Raw genomic sequence first — 11122 nt, forward strand, 5'->3', positions numbered from 1 at the left:
GGGTAGGGCAGGAATCTCATGGACATGATATCACAAGATCTTTCCTTTGGAGCAGAGAGGTTGCAGCGTAGCTGGAGGACTTGCACCACAGAACCACAACCTTAAATCCCTGATGGGGAGAAAGCACTGGCAAATCATCTGCCACCACTCGCAACAGGACTAGGGCAAGGAGAAGTCACCATCAGCTCCTTTTCTCCCTTACACAGCACACTGCAACTCTGCCTTTGGGACCTGCTTCCCAGAAAAGCCTGGTGAAGGTCACATTGCTCTTCCCTGAACCACCCAGCACCTGACCTACCTCCTCACAGAAGTCCCAGCTCTGACCGGCGTAAATGTTCTTGGATGCTCCAAACCTGAACAAGAAGAGGACACACAAGTGGTGTTACTCCATCAGCTGTAGGGCAGGGCCAGGAGTTCAGTCTTCATGGGATACACAAGGGACAGAGACCCTCCAGTGGAGCTGGTGCTAGCTGGTGCCAGCTGGGGCTGGCATGACCTCACCCCCCCAAGGGCAGGGAGAGGTCTGCTGGCTCCATCTGTTCCAAAACAGCCAAGCCTGTTTGCTTGTGAATGATAAGGCAGCAAGAGAAACAAGCAAAGTTTATTTCTCTGAATGCCTCTCTCTCCTGGCCACATGCATTTTCCACAAGGACGTGACATGGTAACATGCACCACGTGAGTGCAAAATGAACACTTCCTAAGAGGGATCAGGGGACAGTTTTGAAGCTTCTGCAGAGAACTGCGGCATGAGTTGTCTTGGCCTTGGGGCTGCTCGGAGAGCCACTTCTGCCTCTTTTCCCCCTCCCCTGGTAACGGGAGGATAACAGGCTCTTCCCAAGTACTTTGCAAAGACCAACTGAGAGGCACTGCATGGTCTCTCCTGTAGAAGGGACGGTTCCTGCTCTCCTGGGGGCCCATCTTGTGGACACTGTGTATTTCTGCAACACACATCCCAGCTGCCCCATCTCACTAGAGAGGTGCAGTATAACCATCAACAGAGGAGCCCACCTGTAAAAATTTGCAGCTAGGGCTTTAGCCACTGATAAGGGATCTTTCTTCTGCAGAGGAGCAGCCTCAACCCACTTAGTGAAGTAGTCTGTCACAAGGAGGACATGTGTATTGCTCTGGCTCGTCTCAGGAAAAGGTCCTGCGTAAACAAGCATCACGAAAAATCAATGTGATGCCGTAATATCACCCAAATGAGGAAAGTTAAAAACCCAGCCCAGCAAAACCAATGACTGTGAATCACACGACTCTCTTCTGCAATGTCACTTGGCCAGTAGATTTCCGTGACCTTTGTCAGCAAAAACACATGCAGCACAGCCTCAGTTCTGGGAAGTCACGCACGCCCACAGCTCCCATTGTGTGTGGAGTGGGAGCCGAGCCAGCCACACGGATCAGGTTGCACCTTGGTAGGCTGCTATGGCCTCCTTGGCACTTCCTCACAGTCGAAGGCAGCTTTAATCCCCATGTGGGCGGCAGTAAGCCTGCCACGCTCCCTGATGGCTGGCGTGGAAGCCTTGAAAATCCCGTCTGTCAGATGCAAACACTCACCGTGAATGTCTAATCCCAGCACTTCCCAGGGTGATTCCACTTTGACAGGCCTTGCTTTCCGCGATACGTTCTTATTGTGCTCCGCAATCTGGCACGTTTCACACATTTTGATCTGCAAAGGGAAAAGACACATCAAAAGATTTTAAAATATGCTGACAAATTCTGTCAGATTCAGACTGGACAGGTTATGAAGGGATGAGACAAGACAGCACGGCTGAGCAGCTTCCTTCCAGCCGATAAAAATAGCGAGATGCAAGAAAAAGAGAAAACTCAATGGGCTGACACAGTTCACCTTTCACAAAACTTACCTGACAGCTTTCTCTGACACAATTTTCTCAATGTGGCCTATAGCTAAGACATTTCCCACCCTGTTATTAGGCAAATATTTGTTGTATTTTAAACTTCCACTGTCAGCTAGAAAAATCATCAGCCTTAGGACGCTGGAGGAGCACGGGCTGCTTGGACCATGTAACGCAACCATACTTCTTCAAACCACACTGTGGCAGAGCCTCGCTGCAGGGAGCTGTCAGCCATAAATCAGGTGAGGCAAAGTGGCTGAGGAGAGCCGGCGGAAACATGGAGCTCCTCCTGTTACGATAGTTTAGAGAACTGGGCAGCTCTGGGAGGAATCCAGACTGCTCAAAGCTAGACTCTGCAACACTGGCCTGAAACAATCCCAGATTCCGACGCTGGCCAGAACTGCCATGCACGAGGAGGCCTCCCTGTACAGGTTTCCTGACAGTCAGAGGAAAGACATCCAGCTGCCTCGGGGTATCCCAATAATTTCACCTGCAGTTACTGAGTGCACGGCTTCAAAGCAACAGGCACTGGAAACGACATCACTCCTGCATCAGGGCTCTTCCAGCTGCTCACTGGGGGCTGCTGCCTGAATGTGCTGGGACATACTGGTGTCACAGACACGGTCGGTGCTCTCAACTTACCCAGTCCACAACATCCTTCACAATCCCCAGCCAGTAGTACCGGCTCTGAATCCGGTGCACAGTCTTTTTCTGGCCCAGGTGGTTCCCAATTTCTGTGAAATGGCTTTCCAGAAAGACCTGCCGCCTCCGTTCAGGATCCAGAATAACCTCGCGCTTTTCCTCCTTCTTGGGTCCCACGTAGTAGAGGCAGCCGCCTGCAGATGCGAGAGGTTTATCTAAAACCAGGCGCTCTCACAGCCCTTCCAGCTACTCGGTCTGGGCAAAGGTGTCATTTTCCACAGCAAGAAAAACCAGTGGGACACACCGAAGGAGGACAGTTGCCTTGGGAGCTTCTGTAACACCTCTGGAGAAGGGGCTAAACGGGCATCACCCCCAGATAACCCCAGGGACCCTCTTTTCTGCACCCAGTACTGAGCAGAACCCTCTGCCCCCATAAAGCCGCTCTTCCACCGGCCAGCCCTGGCTTACCCGGGGTGCCCCAAAACCGCTGCCCAAGGCACGGAGCCGGCAGGGGGGAGGCGGCGGGCACCGGCCACGCTGCACCCCACGGCCCCCCCTCCCCTCCCCAGGCTGTGGGGAAGGCGCCTCTGCCCCCCTGCTGCCCCCACAGCTCCCCCCACCCAGCCCCTACCCCCCCAGCACACCCCCCCCGGCCCCGCTCTCCTCAGAGGGAGGCCAAGGGCAAGGCAGGCGCTGCCGCTGTGCCCCCCCAGCCCCCGGCTGGCCCCGGGCGGGCTGTCCCGGCGGGCCCCCACCGTCGACGATGAATTTCTGGGCGCAGCGCTTGAGGTTCTTCCTCTTGATGGAGCAGAAGCTGGGCGGGAAGCAGCCCTCGGCCAGCAGCCGGTAGATGTCCTCGAATTTGCTGCTGGGGCCGCACGGCTCGGCCGCCACCACCTCCTCCTTGGCCACCAGCAGGGCCGAGTCCATGGCCAACATGGGCCGGGCGGGCCGGGCACCCCCGGGGCCGGGCTGTCCCCGCTGCCTGCGCGTCCCCGGCCCTGGCAGGGGAGGGAGGGGCGCGGCGGCGGCTCTCAGGGACGGTCTGCAAATAACCTTCGGCGCGAGCTACCGGCCCCGCTGCCTCGGCGCGTTCTCCGGTAAGGGAGCGGGGGTCCCGCCCACGCCGCCGCCTTTCCCTGCGGTGCCAGCGCCGGGCCCGCGCCCCCCTCAGCACCGAGCCAGCCACGGGGCGAGCGTGCCTGTGCTTTGCCGAGGAGCGGGGCGGCGGGGGCCGCAGGGAGGCTGCAGGGCCCGGCCGCACCGACGCCACCGAAGTTACAAAACCCCGAAATGACACCCCCCCACACCCCCACCAGAAGCGTCAACCCGGAGAAAACGGACGAATTTCGCCTCCCTTCGTTTTTCTCCGTGTCCGGCACTTGCCGACGCGCCCTCACTGGCGCCCGCCCGGCCGGAAGCGGCGCTGCCTGCTGCGCGGCGGGGCCATTTGGCGGCCGGACCCGCGCCCGGCGCCGCTCCTGCCCTGCGCCGGCGGGAAACATGTCCGCGGGCCGCCCGTTCCTGGCCTGCGCCTGCTTCTTTTCGGACAACATCTTCGTGGGGCGCTACGGGCTGCACGTCCGGTACCGGGACGAGGCGCAGCTCCGCCGCGAGCACGGGCGGGTAAAGGCAGCCCCCCCCGCTCCCCCGGGCGCGGCGTGGGCCGAGGCCGGGCGGTGTGTGATGGGCCGCCTATGTTGCAGGCGCTGCGGGAGCGGGGCTGCCGGAGCGAGGAGGCGTTCGGGGCCGCGCTGCGGGAGGTGAGCGCGGGCCGGGGGGGGGGCGGCTCCCGGGGGGCACCGAGGACCTGACAGCGGGACGGGCCTGGGCAGCCCCCGCCTCAGGGAGGGGGCACCGCATCGCGGCTCCTCTCAGGGGCTCCCGCCTTCGCCGCTGCCACACAGGCGGGGGGGGGTGGGGGGTGGCGGCGGGGGGGGTGGGGGGTGGCAGCGGGGGGGGGCGGGGGCACTGGGGAGACTTGCTGAAGCCGCAGGCCCCGGCCCTGATGGGCAGACACATCTCCCCGGTGCCTCATCCCGAGCAAACCCGGTGCTGGGCCACGAGCGAAGGGAAGAAGCCCCCCCAAGGTGGGGGGTGCTGGCTGTTGCCCGCGATGTGCTTCCACTGGCGACACCCCCCATGCAAACGGTAACACCGCGTTAGCAAACGGCTGCCTGTGCTGCTCCCCAGCCGGCCCCCAGCACCCTTCTGCTTTGTCTTTCCTCCTCCCTTCTTTTGTCAGGTGTTTTTAAAAGGTGCCTTCAGATGGATCACCCAGGGACCCCACAGAGCTCCCATGAGATCTGCCCGCAGGACCCCCCCGCCGGCCACTCCTCAGGGAGGGATCCGTGTTTCTTTCCAGGCCAGGGACAGAGATCTGGCCTACAACCAGCTCCAGTTCCACCCAGGTTCTTTTAAGGATTCTTGGCAGAACAATGATGGCACTAAATCATAGTAACAAAACTGTATTTTCTTAACAGGATACTATTACTACATCACAGAATTTATGATTAGAGTGGCACAGGATTTCTACAAGGAGAACCAATGCGGCACAATAAGCAGCATAATACTGAATTTATAATACAACTTAGGATTTCTAGATCCTAGCTTAATTATAACTTCTAATCGTCACCTGGACCCTCTGTACATTACGTCAGATCTTAACGCATGGTTTGCTGTAGCAATATAACCATCATCACGTAGACTCCAAAATCATATAAAAGAAAACAAGTCACTTAGTCCTTGGAGGAAGCAGACGATGGCGGAGGTGTCCCTGGCCACGGTGGGGGCAGACACGGCTCTCACTGCCCAGCAGCAGCACAAGTTCCCCACGTAGGACTTCCAAGTGCTTGATTTTACAGACAGTGCTCTGGGTGCTGTCCCAGTGTTCTGTGACTCTGTCATCAACACCACCGGCCTGGCTGGGTGCCTGGGGCCTTCAAGGCCAGCAAGAAAATCAGCCTGGTGCCCAAGAACATTGAAGCTGGTAGGGACGGGAAAAAGAAATATGTTTGGTTCATCTGCTTGGTTCACAGGATTGTCGGGGCCTGATAATAAGGGAAAGGGAATGAATACATGACCCACTTGGTCACAGAGAATGGCTGCCTGCCTTACAAAATGGCATTAGTTATGCTACCCACGTTACCAGGGGTTGGGAGCAGGAGGTACAGATCACACCCTCCTTCCTTTTTTGCCAAGAAACGTTATAAACTAATCTCACGGGGGGGTATTAAATAGAAGGAGCTGCCTGAATCAGTTTCTGTTTCCTCTGAAATGACAGATTAGCATGTCCCCACAACACTTACCAGTAATCCCTTCATGACAAGTCCTGTCTTCCTCCCAGCAAATGTCTTTATTTTAGACAATACTTATATTGTCAGAACATAAGCCAGACTCTTTAAGCGTATGCTGGTGATTCATGAGGCATCAGAATGCCCGAAAGGACTGAAACCTCACAGTTCCACTTGACACGTCCATAGAAAGACTTCAGTTATTATTTTAAGCCATCCATAATGAGAACATGTCTCAAATCCCTCTTAGGCATTTGGCTTTTCAGATATTTATAGGACTTGTCTTAGTAACAGAAAAGCAAAGGCATACACCCCATCTCCCAGAGGTGCCCGGAACAAAAATAACTGGTTTAAAACAATGAGCAAATTCCTGGAATTGTTTTTAGTTATTCCTTTTGATTTTCTAACAGTATGCTCTATTGTTTACTTGTAGATTGAGGCAGAAGTGCAGAGGAGAAAACAGTGGATCCATCAGTCAGTGGAACGCAAAGCCATCATCTCAGAGTGCTACAAACGAAAGCACCCAGAAGTGTACATTCTGCAGGTAGACACAGAGTCTGTTTTGCAAAGAATTGCCTGAGAGCTTCTTTTTGCAGTAGCAAGCCATCTTCCCCTCGGGGCTGCGCACAGTGCTAAAGCTAGAGTGAATTAAAACTAAAATGTAGCATATTAAACCTGAATTTAAAACTTTCACAGCATGGTGTATCCTCCAGGCAAGATTCCACCTGGCTTACAGCCACGTAAGGGTCATCCTATATGGAAGCTGCACCAGCACTTGGTACCGGCCTCAGAATACCATTAGTACTTTAAACATAAAGCATCATTGCAGCAAACAGGGTTGGTGAGGTCTAACGAATATCCGCAGAAATCAGCCTGCACGGGCTTAACCCACAGACTAGGTACTAGTTACCATCAGCTGAAGGGGGGCAGCAAGGCTGCTTGCATGTCAGCACCCCACCACAAACACAGGGCAGCCCTTGTGGGCTACTCTGAATTTCCTGGTGTTTGCCAGACCCAGTACTTCCCAGCTGGGTAATTACCACAGATGAACAGTGACACACCAACAAGTTCACACAGATTTACTGCTCTATGAGCCTTTAGTAATGAGTTCTGCCGTGGTCTGTTCTACCATTGCCTGTCATGATCTGTGTGGAGAAGTGCTTAAAGCAGAGCGGAGTCACTCTTGTTGTGCCAAGGCCATGACAAGATGCTGTATCTAGTAGAAAAGACATTTAGGACGTTAGGAGCCCATAATGTGACCAGGCTCTTTGCTGTCACGCTAATAATAAATCTGACCAGTTATACTTAGAAACCCACAAACCAGAGCAAGCAGCAACTTTACCTAAACCACCAAGAAAAACACCAGTAACATTCTGCATGTCCTGCCACAGAAGTAACCCAAATGTGACCATCAGCAGCCTTGCTTCCTTGACTCTACATATTTTCCTGTGACTGCCTGAAGTCCATTTCCCTCTTGGGCTGTAAAAGATTTTGCAGGCTAATTGTGTTTCTGCGTATTTTTATCATCCTTCCCTTGACACCAGGATTCATTCCTGGCCCCAGGCTTTCTAGAAATCGTGAGATACTGCACGTCGCCGGACGCTCACCTCCATGGCCTCCTGCACTTCCTCGAGTCCTTCTCAGGTAAAGAAAACAACATGTCAGCCCCCAAGGTCTCCCCATGTGACACTGCAGCTTCAGTGATGACGGCTGTTTTCAAGCCCTGTCTTTAATAGCTCAGATTTGATACACGGCTGAGACAAACAGGATGTTATTTTCTGCTTGACGAGAGTCTCTGGAGAGGTAGTATGGTGCAGCAGTTATGCTCAGGATGACATACTGTTTTCCATTTTTCCAGTCCCAGCCTGCTGGTGTCTCATTGGAGCCTCTAGTTGCAGCAGGGCTGGGGTTTTGGTTGTACCACAGCCTCACAGGGGAGCCTGCTGGAGGAACACTTTTAGCCTAGGGAGTTTGGTTTTCCCTCCCCAGGTGCTTTACCATTTCAGACAATCCCTGCTGGTTAGTCTGAGCTGAAATAGTTTCAGTTTAGGTTTCAGTCTTTCAAAAAGAGATCTGGGTTTTAAGCTTCCCTGGAGGCATCTGTGAAGCTTGCTCCCTACCAGAAATGCTGACAAAATGCAGAGGGGAAGCTGCAAAGTTGCCTCCTTTTCTGAAGGCAAAAAGACACAAATGTCTGTGTGCAGGGCTCCTGGATTTGTCCAAGGCATGGTTTCCAGACACACAGCCTTTTCATGCTGCATTTATCTCTATATCCTGTATCATTCTATATCCTCAATACTGAGCTCCCCTTACACAGACCTTTAGGGCTTTACCTCGAAAGGCAGCTCAGAAGGCCTGGTCTTCTTCCCAGAAGGTTGGCATTGGATGAGTGAAGCCTGCATCCCCTAAACGACCTTGAATCTCCTTCTTCCAGGAGGCTGTATTGGGACCTTCTGTGATAAGCCATTGATTCACCACCCTCCCTCTATACTCTAAAAACATTTCCTTGGCACTTACAGCAGGCATTTAAATCAGTGCCAGATCTCCTGACTGGACAGGGAAGCCTGGAACTGAGTGGCCAACATAAAAAACAACAAATATATCCCAGAGCTGATCCCAGGGAATGGATCCAGCCCTTTGAGCAGCCTAACCACAAAGTGAAGCATGTGGGCCTTGCGTTCTCACACCAGCACAGTATAGCTAGACAGCACACCAGCCAAGAACACTCTCATCTGTTACCTTCCCCAGCAAATGGTGTCTCCCTTCTCTTGACAGATAAGAGGATCTATCGGCTCCCAGTGTTCACAGAGGAGTTCTGCCAAGCATTTGTGAATGAGCTGGAGAACTTTGAGCAGTCGGATATGCCTAAAGGCAGGCCCAACACTATGAATAACTATGGGGTAGGTTTCACCATCTTTTGTGCTTCTTCAAGGGGAGCGTTCACGAGCAGACTGTGTTTACCTCCTTGCTTCAGAATCCCTTCCAAAATGCCTGTAATTTGAGCACAGCAGTTTGGGCACAGCACAGTTTGATTACAGCCCCCTTGAAGTGAAAGAGTTGAGGGAGTCTGTGTTACACAGACAAAAGGACAGGGGAATGCAGAGAAAAGGGATGGGAGCTGGTATCTCAGAGCAAAGAGTGCCCTGTATTTAAGCAATACACATTTAAATCAAGGAGTCAGTTTTTAAAGAACAGCAGCTTTTGATCTTACTCTGTCTTTTCCCCAATCACTTTCCACCTTGCTCTAAAGTTCTGTAGCTAAGCAAGGAGCAGGGTTGGAAGAGAACAAGGCAGCTCTGCAGCAGCTCTGATGAAGCAGCAGATGTAGCTGGTCAGCTGTTCCCATCTTTTCTCTTTGAGACAGGTTTTGCTAAATGAGCTTGGGATGGATGAAACTTTCATCACACCCCTACGCGAAAAATACCTGCAGCCCATAACGGCACTGCTTTATCCCGACTTGGGGGGCACTTGTCTGGACAGCCATAAAGCATTCGTTGTGAAGTACTCGCTCCATGAAGACTTGGATTTGAGCTCTCACTATGACAATGCGGAAGTCACCTTAAATGTTTCACTGGGAAAAGACTTCACCGAAGGCAACTTGTACTTTGGGGATTTCAGGCAGGTAGGGAGCATATTCCTAATCTGGACCCTGATTCTATTCCCCTCTACCTCCTCACCCCCCCGAGTTTCAAGACATTAATTGTGTTCCAAAAAAACAATTATTCACTCCTGACAGTCAAACCGTCTTTGTTCCTTCCCCCCTTTTTAAAATGTCTTGATTACACAGATTTTCTGCTACAAGCACATTACGAATATTCAGGCTTCAAAGAGAGGACAGACAGCTGTTGTAGTAGAACCTGGAGTGAAACAAACCAGTCCAGCTCTCCACAACTGAAATAGTGAGCAGGAAGGTGCTGAGAGAGAGAGAGAAGAATTTTATTTCAGATGAGACCTGTAGCCCCTACTTCCAGGGGACTCCTCACATGAGAGGGGTGAGAGCTCCCATACACCGGTGAAACAGTCTTTTTGATTGAAACTCTGTCTTTAAATTGATTCCCTCTGGACCTGGGACTGGGAATGTCTTACTGGAAAAAAAAAAAGAAAAAAAAAGAGTTGTACGAAATTGCTGCCAAGCCCCCACTGAAGTGGCTGCATTTCAGAGGTGCAGCGAGTCCTCTCCATGTTGCTTACTGGGTGCTGTGGGTGAAAAGGTGACAGGTTTCAAGTATTTAAGCATTGCTCTGCTAGGGACTTTCTGATGTAACACCGTATCCACCTCCCTTTGTTCCAGGATCCTACCCCTGTGCCAAAGTACATAGAGATCGAGCACGTGGGAACCCAGGGGCTGTTACACCGAGGAGGGCAGGTCCACGGGGCACTTCCCATTGCCTCTGGGGAACGCTGGAACCTCATTATTTGGATGAGATCATCTGCCATCCGCAACCAGCTCTGCCCCATGTGCAACAAGAAACCTGAGCTGGTGGAAGCAGAGGGGTTCGGAGACGGGTTCACAGAAACCCTCGAAGATGATGTGCCCGAGACTGTGAATCTCTGCTCCTTGTGGTAGCAGACAGTAGAGCCTGGTTTCTTCAGACTAACTTGCCTAAAGCTCCTTTCTGATGCCTCAGACTGCACTAACAGACTCTAATGGATGCACAAGTCATGGAAAAAGTAGCTGGTGCCTTGGAAGGGGATGGAAACCCATTCCTGCTGGGGTTAGGGAAGCCAGCCACTGGGCAGCTGAAAGAGCCGGTGCTCAGCTCGCCAGGGCTCACACTTGCTGGCGAGCTGGAGGGCTGCTAGTAAGATGTAGAAAGCCTTTGATTCACTGCAGGGGCTCTAAATATTTTCCAGGTGTACAGGGAAAACAGGCAGAGCTGCTTGGCCTTTGTGAAGACCTCTGTGCCAGCAGCAGCAGCACGGGGCCTGTGCTGGAAAGAATGGTACAATAAAGACCTGCATTTCACACCTCTGCTGTTTGCAGGGACTCCTGTCCTCTGTCAGGGGATGGGGAAGAGTTTTTTGTTGCTGAGTGACACTGAAGGATCTGCTCAAAAGTGATCCTCAACAAGCTGCTGGGAATAACCTGGAATTACTGTTGCAGCAGGTTTAGCTAGCCCAGGCTCAGAAAAATCCATTGGGAGCCGTGTAGGGAGAGCTGATCCCTGGGAGGATCTCTCAAGGGCTCTGCCAGCTCTTTTGAGCAGAAATTTCCCTGTCAAAGATTCTGTGGGCTCTATTAAGGAGAAACGGGCTTCAGAGACAGAGCTCTGGGAGCCCCCTGCTGCACAGCAAAACTTTCCAGAGGAAGGCAGGAGTGTACCTTTAACTCCC

General features: G+C 52.9%; 1 protein-coding gene across 2 annotated transcripts; it reads left to right on the forward strand.

Annotated features, from left to right (window-relative positions):
• The first annotated feature begins 3782 nt into the window (after positions 1 to 3782).
• OGFOD2 (2-oxoglutarate and iron dependent oxygenase domain containing 2) lies at positions 3783 to 10756 on the forward strand. 2 transcript variants are annotated; one of them, XM_080370394.1, is made up of 7 exons: positions 3783 to 4121; positions 4202 to 4258; positions 6222 to 6332; positions 7333 to 7432; positions 8564 to 8688; positions 9153 to 9410; positions 10080 to 10756. In XM_080370394.1, exons 1-7 carry the CDS (start codon positions 3789 to 3791, stop codon positions 10353 to 10355), a joined length of 1260 nt encoding a protein of 419 aa, XP_080226520.1. In that variant the 5' UTR covers positions 3783 to 3788; the 3' UTR covers positions 10356 to 10756. The 2 variants fall into 2 exon arrangements, with proteins under 2 accessions (XP_080226520.1, XP_080226521.1); XM_080370395.1 differs by lacking the exon at positions 9153 to 9410.
• The last annotated feature ends 366 nt before the right edge of the window (positions 10757 to 11122 follow it).

The sequence above is a fragment of the Falco punctatus genome (assembly GCF_963210335.1).
Source record: "Falco punctatus genome assembly, chromosome: 1".
NCBI lineage: Eukaryota > Metazoa > Chordata > Aves > Falconiformes > Falconidae > Falco > Falco punctatus.

What these genes read in the sequence shown, in the direction of transcription:
- OGFOD2 (XM_080370394.1), top strand. Translation starts at nt 3,789, where the DNA reads ATGACACCCCCCCACACCCCCACCAGAAGCGTCAACCCGGAGAAAACG. An exon ending in TCCGCCGCGAGCACGGGCGG is followed by an intron (nt 4,122 to 4,201) that starts GTAAAGGCAGCC and finishes CCTATGTTGCAG; the next exon opens with GCGCTGCGGGAGCGGGGCTG. An exon ending in ACTTTGGGGATTTCAGGCAG is followed by an intron (nt 9,411 to 10,079) that starts GTAGGGAGCATA and finishes CCTTTGTTCCAG; the next exon opens with GATCCTACCCCTGTGCCAAA.